At 37.4% G+C, this 18,024-nt stretch overlaps 1 protein-coding gene across 2 annotated transcripts in view; it reads right to left on the reverse strand.

Moving 5' to 3' along the window:
• The window catches only part of NFKB1 (nuclear factor kappa B subunit 1), a 122,651-nt gene that overhangs the window by 82,746 nt on the left and 21,881 nt on the right, over positions 1-18,024 (reverse strand). The window contains exons 2-5 of one of the 2 annotated variants that reach the window (XM_070790823.1): positions 13,733-13,778; positions 9,712-9,787; positions 5,250-5,287; positions 1,030-1,128 (exon numbers count right to left, since the gene is read on the reverse strand). In XM_070790823.1, the coding sequence (XP_070646924.1) occupies positions 1,030-1,128; positions 5,250-5,287; positions 9,712-9,787; positions 13,733-13,771 (252 nt within the window). In that variant the 5' untranslated portion in view covers positions 13,772-13,778. Of the gene's footprint in view, positions 1-1,029; positions 1,129-5,249; positions 5,291-9,711; positions 9,788-13,732; positions 13,779-18,024 lie in introns of both variants that reach the window. The other variant, XM_070790822.1, reaches the window with a different exon arrangement.

Genomic DNA, 18,024 nt, shown 5'->3' on the forward strand with positions numbered 1-18,024 from the left:
CACACAAGAGCTCAGATAGGAGACTTAAAATGCAAACACAATGGATAGGACTAATACTACAATATTACTCAAGAGGTAAAGAATCAAGGGTTTTGTTTTGGACCAGAGGTAAGAAATTAGACAGGCCTGGGCCTAAAAGCGGGCTATGAGGAGACAGAGGGAACAAAATGTAAGGCTGGCAAAACCAAAGACCCATTTCTTTGATATCACAATTTTACTAAGGGTCTGTCTTGTACAAATGAAAATGTTTATAAAAGATGAAACTGCAATATTTGACTGGTTTACCTACAAAACTGTTAGCAGTCAGTCTATGAAACATGACATCCCATTACAAAAATAAAAAATTCAAGCTACCTCAATGGAAGATATTCTCAATTAAATACAAAGAAAGAAAAAGAACCTGAAGAAGTAGAAAAAGCTCAGCTAAGCCCACCACAGCATGTCATGAAGCAGTATGTTCCAAGGACCATCACGTGCAGAGGCCCTTTTGGACCACTAAGATACATTTTCTCATTCAATCTTTAGACAACTACAAAGCACAGACCCTTAACAAGTCTGCATTTTGCACATCCAGGGACTGAGGTTTAGAAGTGTTGGATCTCAGTCAAAGGCACACAGATGGTAGCAGAGTCTGGATCAGAATTCATGATCTGAGGTATTCTACTATATAATCCACACACTCAGTCATCTGAGTCTTGTTTTTTTGCTAGATCCCTAGAAAGAGCTGAAATTGAGTGCTCTCAAGTCTTAGGAAGTATACAACTAAACAAATTTTTAAGATAATTTTTAAGAAATAATAAAAGTTTTGTTAATGTTGAGATAATTTGTACTAAATGGAAATATTAACAGTTTTAGAATCTGTCACTTCTATTGCTACGAGACACATTTCTACATAAATATTATAAATAATCATGTGAACACTTCAGCTTATAAGCAGAGACAAATGGTAGTTATTTAAAGCATTCCTCTCTTTTGCTCCGAGGACACCAAATCTTCTAGAATTCACATGGAAAGACATCACAAACTTACTTTGACCTGAGGGTAGGACTTCTTGTTCTTTTCACTAGACGCACCGGGGAGCCCTCCATGGGAGGGGCCTTCACACACGTAACGGAAACGAAATCCTCTCTGCAAAGGTGAACACAAGGTGAACAAGTTTGAGGAATACTTACTAAAAACTTATAGGGACAAAATTATACCCAAATTTTATATTCTTGTGTATTAGAGGAGACACAAACTGTGAAAGAGGACTGTATATGAGAACTACTTCTCCCCATAACCTTATCATGAATATTGATGTTAACTGATATTTGGGCCCTGAGCTGTGGCTTAAAAGGCAGGTCCTTGGCCCTGCAGAAGCTCTCCTCCTGTGCTATGTGGAGAGTAAACTGCTGCAGATTTTAGGCCTAAGGACTCGACATGCTACAGCTTGCCTGTATCAGAGTTTCCTCATCTCACATTGCTTCTGCCAAGCTCTGAAATTGGCCATATGACTCAAAGTTAAGCTTCTCTGATTCTTATTTAAAGGCATTCCTTTACCTACTCTGATGACAGTTGGTTCAGGAGGGAATACAGAAATGTCTTGTTAAATATACCCCATCAGGGTTACAGAACACAGCCTATGCAAGTCCGCACAATCAATAACTCTCAACAGTTCAGAAGGTAAGAAGTTTCGATTTAAGATTGTTAATACTATCAAGTTCAAGCTGGATATATTAACTGACCTGAATGATTCCAAACCCAGAGAGTCCCTTTATATATTAACTCAAGAATTTTTATAGACACAGTAATATCAACTAGGAATTAGCAAGAAGCCTTTACTATGCAGGCTGATTAAACACATGAGTTCCATGTATTTTTTTTTATACAACTAAGAAGATTAGACCAGACCATATTCAAGGTCTATTCCAGTTTTAACATTTTATGACTTAAAAAGCTAACAGTTGTAATTGTGCATATTTGCATACCAAGAATAAAACAAGGACGTTTATGAGAATGACTCTCATCATCATATGAAGGGAGATTTCAACATATACAGTCTCTTGACCAAATGGTCTTCCGTTTTTCAAATACACCCTTTAATGAAAAGAATATGTTAATACACTTTAAGGAACATTCTCACCTTCTGCTTACTTTATCGTGGGACTGACTTCCTATAAACAGTGATAGATCCTTAGGCCTCAGAAGCTCCGCACACCACTACTTGTTAGTGGGGCTTTCTACCTTGCAAGCTGGATAGTGGAGCTCAGTGAATATACAGGTTTTGACGGCTTTGAGCTAATGGATCAATGTAAAGTTTCTGCCCTCCTTAGACTGTACTTCATTTCATTATGCCCCATAGGGTCTTGAAAAGCAGCCTGAGAGGTTCAGGGAGAGCACCTGGAATTGTTTCTAAATTCTGTGAGACTTTTCTAATTTCTAAAGAGGACCAGTCTAAAGCATCTTTTACGGGACCAGTGAGACCTGACCTAAATTCCCTAGGGGAGGAAGCTACCGTATGTCACACATGGGTCTGGGGTATATGATCAACGTATTAAAGTGGGACCTAAAACAACTCTTGAAAAGGGCTCCTTAGGTGACCCCAAACATCAACACCTGGAAAGCCTTCTGAGGTAAGATGAGTGATTTGAAGGTGATTCTTCCTGTTTTGCTTCTCAAAAATTCAAACTAAAAAATAAGTTACAAATTCAGCCCTATACCTTTTATAGTCAAAGGCTGTTAGCGTATTTTCAATAATTAAATGAAATTTCTAAAAGTATGAAAAAGCAACAGTCAGCCTCCAGAACTGGCTAACCATAAAATAGGGATTTACTTGACTGCTAATCGGTTTAAACACAACTTCAGCTTTTAAACAATATTAGATAATTAGCACTTAATAATATGCAACAGAACTAGCTATCCTAAAGATTAGTAGTGGTCTATGCTATGACTCATCTCTGTCAAAGCTGGGGAAAATTGTGGCAGAGACTCCAGAGAAAAAAAGAAAAGTTTTCTAGATTTTATTTTTAAAACAATAAAGTAATTCATTATCTTTAATCATAAAGTTACTTTAGGACAGTTGGAGAAATATATACTTATACTATTATATCTTATTGGAAGTGGTGTTTAGTAAAATATGAGTAGAGAGACCTGTCTTAATACCTTGCTCATCGTTTGAAAAACAACATATATCATTCATAGTTGGATAAAAGTATCTAAACTTCTATGCAAAGGAATTTATAACCTGAAGATAAAAATAAAATATCTTTTTTTTGAAAGGAAACTAGGATGTCTTCAAATGCATAGTCTGGATGCATTTCAGATTCTAAATTTTTGAGATTAAAGGTTTACCAATCCACAGCCATTCATCTCAGTAACTCCACTTGCTTAAAATGAGTCATCAACCTCAAAGGCAAGGCTCCATCCATCCGGTCAGAAAGTCTGACTTCAATACAACCTTCTTACTTTCACTGGAGTCAGACATCACAATATTACATTTTGGTAAGCAAGCACATTGATTTACTCAGATAAGCTTTAACACATCCACCAACAGTGAATTAAATTTTGAAACTACATAACTCACCCTTCAGATAAATCATAAACGTCAATTTTTCCCTATGACTATTGACCCATAGTAAGAAACTTCATTTTAAAAACCTTATGGTAGTGCTATGCTTATGAAAATGAATATTTGAAAAACACATTTTGCCTAGTATGCAGACAAATAAATTTTAGTTGATTTCTTGGTTTCACGGTTTATCCGGAAATTTCCCAGGAGGCCAGGTAACACTGCACAGAATGTTAGAGGATAAACTTCCACTGGGAGGGTCGTTTGAGAAAACTGGTGGCCTCCTGTGAGAACTCACTGATAGGGAATTGGGAATGGAGATAAAGCAAAGTCATGTCGGCAGGCTGTGGAATCAGGGTGTGTCACCTGCGAGCCATGAAAACAATGTCCCGAAATCGCATATGGTATTCCAGTCCCCACACCAACAACTTTTATCAAAGTTCAACCTCATAAGTGTAGTCTATTTGGTCATAGATAAAGATACTCATATCCTTTATATTCTGACCAAAACCCAAATACATATGTAATACCATGATTACAGTAACCACATGCATACTTTAAGATTTTGACCTAGTTAGTATTTGTTAAGTGTTACACAATACAAAAGTGTTACTTGCCTGAGCTACTAAAAACATTTAGGAAAAGTACTGGGTGATACAGCTGCAAGAAAGCAGACACACGCATCCTCAGTCTCACACATGTGTGATAATATGCATATCCAGCCAGAGATCTACTAACTTTGTCCTCATTCTGCAGAGGACTATACCATTACTTCATCGCTTAATGACTATGGGAAGATATTAAAGATTCTCTTCCTTCCTCTTTCATAGCACTGGTCCCATCCAATTTCCAATAAATATTTATTTACCCATAGGGACATGGTAAGGAAGCCATTTCAATTCCCAGGTATCCTCTATAAATAATAGTAGTAAGAGGAAAGGGAAAGTGAAATCCCTGCGACCACGCAGACTGTAGCCTACCAGGCTCCTCTGTCCATGGAATTCTCCAGGCAAGAATACTGGAGTGGATTGCCATGCCCTCCTCTAGGGGATCTTTCTGACCCAGGGATCAAACCCCAGTCTCCCACATTACAGGCACATTCTTTACTGTCTGAGCCGCCAGGGAAGAGCCTGATAAAATAAAATGCTCCTCTCCTGACTCCAAAGAGGCTAGATCTGAAGCTAATACCCAAGAGAACTTGACTGTCTATTCTAGAACTTTATCTACACCCCACTGGTCCTTTTAGTATCTTAGGTTACATGTTCCAAATAGCAAAGGCGTAGCTCCTCAGGATGGAGAAAGGCTCAGAAATTCTGATATGCAGGGACATGGTGGAAGCGCCTGACTCAGTGTATGTGAACTGTGTGTATGTGTATTTTCTTACACATGAAAATGAGTGGAGATAACCTACATCTCTTCAAGGAATGGCTGGTAAGTCAAAGTGTTGGAGATCATGGGATACCATGGATTGATACTTAAGTTTTATAGAACTATGTACTGAGGTTCAGGACAGTCTGAACAATGACTAAGAGAAAAGGAAAGTGGATGATAAAGTTGTTACACAATTTGGCAGGTTGTCGATCTTCTAGATAAGCTACTTCCTTTGTAAAATTCATTTACTATTTTATTTAGTGCTTGAGGTATTATTAGACTTATGGATCTAGCAATTAAAGAGAAAGTCCCACCCCTTTAATCTTCTTACCTGTTTAGGTTGCTCTAATATTTGAAGGTATGGGCCATCTGCTAAAAACAAAACAACAAACAGAAACCAAAAGAAACTGTGAGGCTTCTCAAATTTGGTAAAAAAAAAATATATTTATATGTATGTATATATATATACAAAGCAAGTAAAAAAAACTGAAATTATGTTTTTAAACAGAGGCTTCAAATAAATGTTTTAGCTAAAATTCCACAAGGCATATCTTCTTCTTTTGAATATTAAATTTATCCTTATTTAATAACAGTTTTACACCATTAGAGAGAACCATACCATTTAGATGTCTGTTCAGTGGTGATGGCACCTTGCACAACCCAACAAAAGGCATGACGTCTGGCAAGAATTAAGACGTCAAAAACCTTCACAATCATGTCTACTAACAAAGCATTTTTAATAATGACACAAATACGAATTAAAAGCAGCAACCACTTCCTGGTCACTGTGAAGTTTTCTTTTGTCATCACATCATCAGACTCTGACTTCCACTCTTCACAAGAGAATGTGCCTAATATGAAATTACAAGAGACTGAGCCAGCAACCTACATGTGTGAAACACACAGATAATGATCTCAGGCTCTCTGCTTTTCATTACACCAAGTTTTGGGTTCCCTTGTCAATACCTGAACCCACAAGTGCTGCCCTCCTTCCCTAACTGGCTAGCTTGTTCCTCCTCTCTCCCATATTTAATTTGGTCCATCAGACATGGTAGATTTTTCTTATTAACTCATAGCTTTTGATGTCCGTGTACAATTTTTGAATATTGTACTTTCATATAAACTGTTCCAAAATAAGCGTTTTATAAAATTCTGAAAGTAAGTTAGATGAATGTATACCAACTAATAAGAACAAAGATTACTAGAAGCTTAATGATAGCCTGACTATACCTAAGTTTAGAAACTCAAAGGAAAATCAAAACCTCTGACAGTATAAACACAAATTTATTCAATAGGATAAAGTCCCTAAGCTTCCCAGCTGGTTTGTATGTCATGTCAAAAGTATAATAACCCATAGCTCCGTGATACACAAAGGCTCATGGTGTTTCTCACTTGTTTGAATGTAAATTTAAATGGTACTTAAAAAATTCTAGGAGGATGCTTCTGTGTCCATTTCAATCTTCACTGTCTCTAGGCCAGAAGTTCAAGACTTATTATTTTAGATAAATAAATTTATGAAGAAAAGCTAAACTTTCAGGTTGAAATTAAAAATAAACCATAACTTGAGAGAGGATTTTTATTTTCAGCACTATGATGAATCAGGATAAGACAGAGAACTGTAGGAAACTAAGGTATAATTATTTCCTGTTATTATTCAAGAAGTTTACAAGGGAGTCAGTTGAAAAATAACTGAATTTGAACTGAAACATACACAAGAAAAGAAAAAAGGTTAGGGACTGACCAATGCTATATAATTTAGGTAAATTATCTTCTCTTTTCTGTCTGAAATTAGTTCCTGGATATATTCAACTATTTTTTTTTTAAAAAGAAACTATTAGAATTTTAAAATTCCAAAAAATGACTAGAATTTAATTTCTAAGGAGATAAAACTGATTAGAAACATAAATATTTTCACACTGCTAAATAAGGTCTATACAACATTTCAACAAATCTACTCATACACATTCTCTCTAGAAAACTAAATGAACATATGAAGAAGAGAAGTCTTTAAGAAAGCAACATTTGACAGCAAGGTCCTACTATGTAGCACAGGGAACTACACTCAATATCCTGTGATAAACCAAAATGGAAAAGAATGTGAAAAATGTGGACATATGTGTAACTGAGTCACTTTGCTGTACAGCAGAAATTAACACAACATTGTAAATCAACTATACTTCAGCAAAAAAAAAAAAAATGAAGCAACATTTGGATATCATGGAAAATACAGAGGAATTGGAGCACATTTATATCAGACTTCAAGTCTCTCACTTCTTAGTAACTCTTCGAAAAATATTTGAAATTTTGTTATTATTTTTGCTGTATGGTTTAATTTCTTCTAAATACATGAAATACTAAGGCTTGGTAATTCTATTTACCAAGGGACCATTTTTCTCTTTCAGGGAATACACTCAAACGTTAAATCAACTAGAAAACGAGATTTGCTATGCATATATTTGTTTTAATGCCAATTTTCTTTGGCTGCATTTCCATGCCACGAATTAACATCCTACTGTGTAGAGTAATTTAAATTACAGCATGATGTTATAGACCTAGCAGTTGTGCCATATCCCGTAGAGTTTTCAAGAAGTAGCATGGTTTTAGATTTCAAGAAATACAGAAGATAAAACAGTCCATATGAAAATTACATTGGTTTATATAACCTCTCTATTCCTTTAAAATGTGAATAAAACATCCATAAATCTTGGTTTATAAAAAACTGAACTATGGCATTGCAATGCAAAGGGAACGTGTATGTGACAATAAAAAACGATGAGGTAATAACTGGAAAATACAATTTTGAGGTATAATTGTAAAAGTTTTTCTAATGTTGCCTGCATGCCAAGTTGCTTCAGTCATGTCTGATTCTTTGCAATTCTATGGACTGTAGCCTGCCAGGCTCCTCTATTCATGGGATTAACCAGTCAAGAATACTGGAGTGGGTTGCCATGCCTTCCTCCAGGGGATCTCCCTGACCCAGGGCTCGAACCTGCACTGGCAGGCAAGTTCTTTACCACGAGTGCCACCTGGGAAGCCTTTTTCTAATGTTATGGCTAAATAATTCCTACAACATGAAACTTTGACTTCAGAATATTTACCGAGCTGGTTCTTTCAATAACCTTATTCTATCTCCATAAATTTGATGAAATAAAAAATTAGGAAATCCTTTGCATCAGGATAGTGTTTGGCATCTATAAGCCATCAAATGGAAAAGTATATGTTTCCTGAGGGCAGTAACTTTTATGTTTTCAATAAAGCATCAAAACCAAGAAAAAGACTTTGATCCCCAGTCACAGAAAACACAGAAGCTACCAAGACATTTAGTTGTTCACAGGAAGCTGATCTAGAGCTTATTTTGGACAACACTTGAGGACATCTCAGCTATGATCTGTGGGGCCTCAGCAACACACTTAGTGAAGCTAATGAAGCTGAATTTAGCAGATTTATTTTTTCCCCTTGCATGAACTTCTAGAAATAATAGATATAAAAATGCAAATAAACACCTGATATAAAAAATGAAAAGTAAGTACAAAGTAACAACAGCAATTTTAAATGACAATGATACAAATTGCACAAAGTCTCCCATTGAGGATAAGCAAGTCCATGGTAAATAGAATAGCTGATGTACTTCAGTAATTACAAAACTCTCTTTTATATACAACTTCCAAAATTTACTCACACAGCTTTTGAACATCTGTTAAGTCCCTCTGGCGATGTGAGGAATACATAAAAAGAGCTATCACAGCAAGCTTACATAAAAGCAATAAGGGAGGTGGGAGGGGGGTTCAGGATTGGGAACATGTGTACACCCGTGGCGGATTCATGTTGATGTATGGCAAAACCAATACAATATTGTAAAGTAATTAGCCTCTAATTAAAATAAATAAATTTAATAATAAATAAAACAGAGACTGATTTTTAAAAAATCATTCATATAAGATTAAATAAGTTATTGATGGGGATAATTAAGTCATGTTAGGAGGATGGATGATTATAACGAGTTTATCCAACTGGTCAGAACACAGGGCTAGAAGTTTTTTAAAAAGATAATTTTTCTACCAAGATGACTTTTATGACTTTTGTACACTTTATGTTCCCGGTGTGTGGTATACTAGCTGGCACACAACAGGAACTCAAGTAAGTGTTTTGGGAATAGATCTGAGAGTTGAGACTGCCTCATGTGCCTGGGGCAAAGGAAACAGGAGTTACAAAGACCCCAGAGATAACAAGATTGGGTGAAAGGAAAAAAATCCCACACAGTAAAGAAGTTCCTTTTGAGCTGTGCTAGCAGATATCAGCAACAATTATCAGTCATACAATGGGTTGCTGCTGCTGCTAAGTCGCTTAGTCGTGTCCAACTCCATGCGACCCCATAGACAGCAGCCCACCAGGCTGCCCCGTCCCTGGGATTCTCCAGGCAAGAACACTGGAGTGGGTTGCCATTTCCTTCTCCAATGCATGCAAGTGAAAAGTCAAAGTGAAGTCGCTCAGTCGTGTCCGATTCTTAACGACCCCATGGACCACAGCCTACAAGGCTCCTCCGTCCATGGGATTTTCCAGCCAAGAGTACTGCAGTGGGGTGCCATTGCCTCCTCCAATACAATGGGTAACTAGGATCAAAATGTTTATGCAAATGTAGTCCAAAAAAGTATACTGAAAACTGACTTTTAAAACACAAATCACCATTTCCTTTCTAGGTAACTCACTGACTTCATAAAAGAGTGTATAAAAAAAATCAAATTTTAAAAAAAGCAAAAGCAAAATGACAGGCAAGAGATGAAGAATTTTCTTACCTGTTGGTAGTGGCATCTCCGGTTGAAATAACTCTGGACTAAACATTGTATGATTCAGAGGATCCAGATGAAACATCTACAAAAAGGAAAATTTTAATATTTCAATCATTACTTTTCCAACACTGTATTAAAAACTTGAAAAACCTAAAACTTAATTATAGGAACAAAAACCTGAAAACATTTTAAAGCAGAATTTTAAAAATATGCTCAGGAAACCTAACTAAGTTCTCGTGTATATAGAACTTTACATGGGGTTGGGCTATGGTTGTGTGAAAACCAAAGGGATTTCAGAAGAACAATCCACGTGTACAGTCCACGGAGATAAGGACTTAGTGTAGTTTGCTTACTGGCATATCTGCAGGGTCCAGTGTATATTTATCAGAGTAGGTACTTAAATATTTGTTGAATAAATGATTTAAAGCTTACACTCTCTTAGAAATATAAACATGAGAATATAATCCTAGAAATCTGTATTTCTTTTATAATGGTAAATAAACTCCTCCTCTAGCATCCAATTGCAAATCCCGAAAGATTCAGACAGTGAGAGCCCTGGAACAATTTATAGAAAAACTCAAAATATAACTTAGTCCAAAAAGCAGATTAACTGAGCACTGAGCTCCCTCTTTTTTTTTTTTTTTTTTTTATCTTTATTTACCTAGCATAATGAAAATACCTGGAATTTAGTGGGTTTGATATGCTGAATAACAGCTCCCCCAAAGACACCCACATCCCAACCCCTAGAACCTGGAATGCTGTCTCCTATAGCAAAAAGGAATTTACAAATGAACACAGAGATGGGGAGATTAGTCTGAATTATCCAGGCCAGGCCTGATAGAGGGATGCAGGAGATCAAAGTGAATAGGAGACATACCAATGGAAATAGGAGGCTAAAGTGATGGAAGGGGTTGGGTCACAGGCCAAAAAAGGCAAGCAGCCTCTAGATGTTCAAAAACGTAAGGAAAACTTTCAGAAAGAATACAGCTCTGCCAAACCTTGATTATGGACTTCTGACCTCCAGACTGTAAGATAATTAATTTGTGTTTTTTAAGTTGCTAAATTTGTGGCAATTGGTTACAGGAGCACCAGAAAACCAATACAGTGGGTAAACAACATATTGTGATTGAATTATAATCTATCTTGAAACGTTACTAAAAATGACGTATCCCAAGAGTAACATTTCCTTCCTATTTAGTTCATTCAGGATTTAAAATTTGTATTTCTGAGTTTCGTATTTATTTCAGTCTAAATAAGTCATCTATGAAATGTCTGTGGACAGCACAGAAATCAAACACACTTCAGTTTTTATAATACACTAGTTAGTAAATGTGCTGGATCAGGCATTAAAAATAAACAGCGATATTTTACTCCTTTTCTTTACTAGTATATTATTGGACATTCATGTATACCTAAGAATCTATCAATAGTATGTCTAGTTAAAATCAAGACTAAGAAACACAGTGTTTAAACAAAGAACGCTTCAGATCCAGTTGTGAGGTATGCAAATTTTCAATTGAGGAACAATAAATGTGTCTCACATCAACGCTCAGGAGTAAAGTTCATCTACACTATTCACTCTTTGCTGAAAGGGAAATAAAGGAATGAAAAAAACGTGTTGTTATAAAAATGGGCCTCATCTTATAGAGAGAATTTACCAGTCTCAGGGCAGAAAAGATGATCTAGCAGAACAAAGAACTTTCCTGTGGTCCTGCAGACTGGTTAAAGGGCAAAAACTCTGATCGCAGGAGAGACTCAGCCCCACTTCAGACAAGAAGAGCAAAGCAGGGGCATGTGCTGCAGCTTACGTGTGCATTAGGTCAGGGGTGGAGTAAACCCCAGAACACATTAAAATACTGAGGATCTCACTGAAGACATGCGAACTTCAAGAAATATAAATTATTAATCTTGAGACAAGGGGGAAAAAACTCAAACTTCAAGGATCTCTCTCTTTAAAAATGGAAATATCAGAACATGTCCCCACTGCTGGTGCTGACAAAAATGCCCACAAAGAAAAGCTTTCGAAACTACGATTTTCAGCAGGTTTTACTCTTGTATGGCATAAAGGGCCATCTCTTGCTGATAGGATTTCCTGTGCAGAGACAGGAAAGCATGGTTTAAAACCAAGCCAACCAACCCTAATGCTGGTGAGTGTCTGCCTTTGTTAGAGACAGCATATTAAAAGTGAAAGGTAAAGCACAGGTTTTTGATAATATGAGTAGCCAAATGTGTGTCATGCTGTAATCAGAGAAAATGCTGCTAGATTTATCTGTATCATTTGTACAATAAAATTCAAAAGCAGCATCTTAATATGAAAAGCAATGCATACTCATTCTTTCTAAATCAATGAGAACGTTATGAAGAGTAATGAATGTGACATAAGTATTTTATTTAAAGAAGTAATACTAGATCCCTCAAAAAACATTTCACTTTTGGCTTTCTGATTCTTTGCATGCATAATTTTGGGAAATACATTTTTTTTATGTGGCTAAAGTGTGAAATGATTATGAAATTTGGACCAGATGTCCTGGTACCCACTGCTCCCTCTCTTTGCATAGCCTAGCAAACTACACATTTCAAATATCAGCTGACACAGACTGCCTTTGGAATGTCTGCATAACCACACCCTTCTTCCCTCTTGACATCTGTGTCCCATTGCACACAGACTACTACTACAGTGTTCAGCACCACAGGGAAACTACTCATGTCTCTGTCCCTCCTACTAGAAAAATGGCAGCTTCCTGAAATGTGTCACATTTTTGTATCCTTCCTTAGCCAATGTTCTGGTACATAGTGATGTCTCAATAAATAGATCATGAGTGAATAAATATCACTATTTTAAATACTCTTAATATTGCCATTGCAATTACCCTAGAGTCTGAAAATTGCTTCCAAATGGTTCATTACATATATATATATACACACATACACACTATACGTAAATTTCTTTCTCTGTGTGTGTACACACACACATATATGTATAGAGCAAAATATTAACAACCAACAAAGATTTGCTGGACTATTCAACATTTCTATAGGCTTGAAATTAACATTTTTCAAGTATGACATTAGGAGAAAAAAAAGGACACTATTATCCCTTTATAATTGCTAATATAATTATAATGAACAGTTCCATGTCCCCAAAGCACATTCATTGCCCATTTAAGTCTTTCAAACACCTCTGTACGTGAGCATGAGGTGGGGTGGGGGTGGGGGTGCTAAGTGATTCCTCAAGTTTTAATAGCAGTCAGCACTTAGTTAAGATCTTTGAATTCTAACTCCTTTTCACTATACCAATCTGCCTCCTCATTAGATGAGTTTTTAAATAAATACTTTGGCCTCCCCCCAAAATGATATGTTCAAGTCCTAACTCCTAAAATACCTGTGAATGTGACCTTACTTAAAAAACAGGGTCTTTGCAGATGTGATCAAATTGAGATGAGGTCATCCTGAAGAATGGGCCCTCAATCCACTGCCTGGTACTTTTATAAGAGAAAAGAGCGGGGAGGGGAGATTTGGCTATGGAGATACAGAGGAGACAAAGAGAAGAAGGAATGTGCTGGAGAGGAGCAGCTACAAGCCAAGGAATGCCAAGGACTTCCAATAACCACCAGAAGCTAGAAGAGGAGCACAGGTCCTCCTTCAGAACTCCCAGAAGTAACCAGTCCTGTTGTCATCTTGCTTTTGAATTGCTTGCCTCCGGAACTGAGAGGGAATACATATCTGTTGTTTTAAGTCACCCAGTTTGTGGTAATTTGTTACAGCAGCCCCAACAAACTAACATAGTAGCTATCATTTGACCAGCAGCATGTATAACTTTTATACTACAAGAGTGTGGCAGCAGGGATACTGTTGTTTTACATGGCATGTCCTCTAAGACCTTACGTAAATGCTCTAAGACCTTATGTAAATGGACAAGAAAAACAATTTAAAAGAAATTTTTACCTCTTTTAAGAGTTTTCCTGATAGTTACTGTTGTTTATACTGTTGTTGTAAAAATTATTAGCACGATTATTATACTACTTACTTGTTCATGCCCTCCCAAATACGGGTCGTCTTCTGCCATTCTGGAGCTGTGCATCAAAAGAATACAAAACCGAACTGTTAAGACTGGAATAAACCTTAAAAATTACACTATGAAAGAGTAAACTGCATTATTTCAGTAAGACCAAATATAACCTCTCCCTTTTTTTTTAAAGACCTTAGGAGGAAATACTGTGTAGTTCCTCTTGGGAATCTAAGTCTAAAAGTAGAAAGATTGCATAATCAAGGAATTACCACTTACGCATAACACACAACCCCTATGTCAACGTCACAACAGTGTCCTGGAGTTTGGTACAGCTAGCCTTTATCCTCGGTACAGAAATCATGCCATTAGATTTCTTAGAGGCCATTTCTTTTTGTTACCATCCAGACTTCAAAGATGCACTGAGCTCTTTGTGCAGGTTATTTTCCAACCCTTCATGAATTTTGTCATGGTCCTGGAACTATATCTCCCCACTTTCTACATGCCACTTGAGTTGAGAAACTCAGAGGGAGTCGTTTGGCTGTGGCGGGGGGGGCCGGTCAGTGCTTTGTGCAGCACGAGGGGAGGACAGCCGCAGTGTGCACTGCTCCGTCCTCTAGAGCTGTCTGCTGTGTCAGGCCACTTCCTCTCACTGTCAGAGCAGTACAGAAACATTGATACTAAATGTGCAATCAAAAGGCATGAACATAAGAGCCTTTATTATCAAGGCTAGAGTCTCAGATTTACTCAACCCAGCCAGATGTCAATACATCAAAGGCCCTAGCAGTCTTCTATTACCCAAAGGCCCTCACAAAAATGAAGAGCCACATGACCAGATAAAAAGTGTTTAAAATCACACATCATTTTGGATTTCCGTAAGAAGTACTCATCATTATTTTAAATATGTATAGGTTAACTTTAGTTAACTGTAGTTAAATTTACTTAGATCAAATTTTAGACATATTCCCTGAAAATATTAGAAGATTTAAAAACACACAGTTGAAAGTATGTATTAATTTGAGGCTAATTTTTCTCTTTTTCTTCATGAAGTCTATAAAGACTCAAGGGCACTTGAGATGGGGGCTGCCCTAAAGCTGTCTGCAGCCCACCAGAATCTGTCCTCTCCTTTCCCACAGTAATAGACTTGTAGCTGGAAACAACTCGGTCAGAGTACACCCCATATGCCTGTGGAGTTAGGGACGGTCATCTGAAGAAACGCTTGCCGGTGGCATGTCAGAACTATTTACTGCGTGTCATTTCCAGGTCTGGGCTTAAAGCTCTTGACATCCTTCCTCCGTGTTTTTGTTTCTTCTCTTTCCCACTGGATAGAATCTATATATGGAGACGATCTGGCTTCTACCACCTACATAATGATGAATGGCAGCTGAATGATGGTGATGTGAGAAAAGAAATCAGCTCCCCTGTTGCTTAACCCAGTGTACTGTCGGGTCTCTTTGTTAAAATGGTTTAGCCCTCACTCTAATGAATATATCATTCAACGATCCAAAATCCCCCAAAGAGGACTCCAATTTCCAATGAGATCCTCTCCTACTACAGCACTCTGTGACTGGGCAGGGGTCGGGGAGACATTGGAGGGTTCCTTGTGGGATGCAGAACACGCCCAACTTCAACAAAGGGGAAAGAGCAGCTCTGAGTTCTACACAGCAAGAACTCCTACAGATTTGCAGAAAAAATATTCGTTGAAAACAAGAAACTAACAAATTACAAACAGCTGTAGTTGATTAAGGCCAGCTAAAAGGAGGAAAATTGACCTGATACAGTGAAGAATTAAGTCATTTGAAATTCAAGAGTTTTGCCACTGCTGGGTGTGTGACTTTGGATATGTAACTACAGTGTCCTGTGTTTGCTTATCTGCAATATAAGAGATTTTGATGGGGGATGGACCTTCGAAAGAAATAGAATTCTGCTCGGAATATGTTAGCTAACAAATGCTTATTCAAAGAACAAATCACCTACATCAGAACTCTTCTCGTAAGTGCAGATTTTTAATATGGACTTCCATATATATCCAAATTAAAGATTCGTTAGCATGATTTTCAGTTACATAAAGAATACTAGGGACTTTCCTGGTGGTCCAGCAGTTAAGATTTCATGCTCCAATGCAGGGGCCCAAGTTCAATCCCTCATCAGGGAACTAAATCCCACACACCACAACTAAAAGATCCCTCATGTCACAACTAAAGATGCTGCAGCCAAGACCCAGAGCAACCAAGTGTGTGAAAGTCGCTCAGTCGTGTCCGAGTCTTTGCAACCCCATGGACCACACAGTCCATGGAATTCTCCAGGCCAGAATACTGGAGTGGGTATACATTCCCTTCTCCAGGGGATCTTCCCAACCCAGGGATCACACCCAGGTCTCTCGAGTTGCAGGCGGATTCTTTACCAGCTGAGCCACAAGGGAAGCCCAGCACAACCAAGAGTTTCAATAAATAAATGTTAAAAAGAAGTAAATAAATATTAAAAAGAAGAGAATGATAGCAAATAGTCTTACACTGAAACACAGGGCTAACACTGGTTACAACATTCCATGTGAAAAATTCTTATTCTCAGAACACCACAGAAGCCTTAGCTTCCAAGAAAAATATTAAGACCTTTTTTTTTTTTTTTTTTTTTTGCCTTTAATGTGGTCTCATCACCTGAATCCTCTAATCTTAGCCCACAGTCTTCAAAAGCAAAAGGAGGCTGCTGGTTTGTTAAACTGACAAAACCTGTTCAGAATCTCAATTACACTGATTTTACATATATATTTAAACCTGTGGATGGTTTCCTGACCTTTGATTTAATGTAAGGTGGGCCTGACCTTAATTCTAAAAATGCAACTAAATCTACTTGATTAGAAATGATGCAGGGTTATTATCATGATCACCACCGTAGTGAAAATCTCAAAGATCTCTAAATCAAATCACTGGAAAAAACACCCCATTATATAGAGTCCTCCCTCCAATATCCTCCCTGTGATTTATGTACGGACCTGTACCAAAAGATCATAGTTTTAAAAGCCCAAAAGCAGCCCAAGAGATATGGATGATGGTTAAAATCTGAACTTGGCCTTTGTAAGACAGTTCCCTGTAAAGAGCTGAGGTAACAGTACCCTGGGAGTGATGTCAATGTTAATTCAAGATTTAAAAATAAAATGTCAAATGAAACCAAGAATTATTTGGAAAGGATGAATCACTGAGTAATATCTGCATTAATTGTAAGAGCAGGTTTTATTTCAAAATTCTGAAATACCTACTAAGCCTTTGGAACTGAAGGATTAGGAAAGACCAGGGAAAGTCCCCACTTCCTTCCTGCTCCCCCAGTCCTTTCTCTCACTTTCCCTTTGCACACAGTTCTGTGCTTTTGAGGACGGACTCTGAAACAGAAAGGGAGACACTGAACTGACTGTGAGAAGATGGGGCTAAACTCTGCATCTCTCTCCCTCAACAGCGAGCTTTCAGGAACATTTTCACACCATGGAAAGGGAAATAGAAAATGTAGCTAGTTAGCAATAAATAAAATATCTCCCCCAGTGAACTGCTTGTATTTCTCACATGAGAGGCCAATGTTATAACTGGCTAAGTTCTGAATATGTGGTGAGTTCTGTATGAAAGGCCTAATGGATTATTTTCTGCACATCTCTGACAATTCCACCACGGATATCAGAGGCTAGCACAAGGAGTTCTTAGTGAGGGCTACAAAACCAAGGTTACAGGGTTGGATCATTAAGGGTAGAGTTAGTGGCACTCCCTTCCTTGTAACCAGGGGGATTTTCCAGCATCAGATATATTCACACTCCTTGACCAGAGCCCACTGTAAGAAAATACATTCTATTTGATTAATTAAAAATTAATGACAATTTTTCACATCCATTAAAATGACTTCACAATCTGCAGTTTGAAAAACAGAATCTTAGATGCCATTCAGAAGATGTGGATGGGAATCAGAGATAGAAAGTGACTCCACTTTCAAATTTATTTTCAGTCATAATAGACACCATTGAGACGTAATTTTAATACCTCATCTTGGATGAAATTACAAGAAAAGGAGTGACTTTTCATCATCTCTCTGTTGAATGATTAATAAAAAGAAAGAATACACTGGAGCTTCTTTTCATGGAGGGATTTTTTGGAGGAAACATGCTGCAAGATATATGTACTACATATGTGAAATATTATATATGTACTACATATAATGTGAAATATTCAAATAAGAGTGTCTATCCATGCCACAAACCTGTATGCAGGTCAAGAAGCAACAATTAGAACCTTACATGGGTACAGCCACTATGGAGAACAGTGTGGAGATTCCTT

This window comes from Bos indicus, chromosome 6 (assembly GCF_029378745.1).
Source record: "Bos indicus isolate NIAB-ARS_2022 breed Sahiwal x Tharparkar chromosome 6, NIAB-ARS_B.indTharparkar_mat_pri_1.0, whole genome shotgun sequence".
Taxonomy (NCBI): Eukaryota; Metazoa; Chordata; class Mammalia; order Artiodactyla; family Bovidae; genus Bos; species Bos indicus.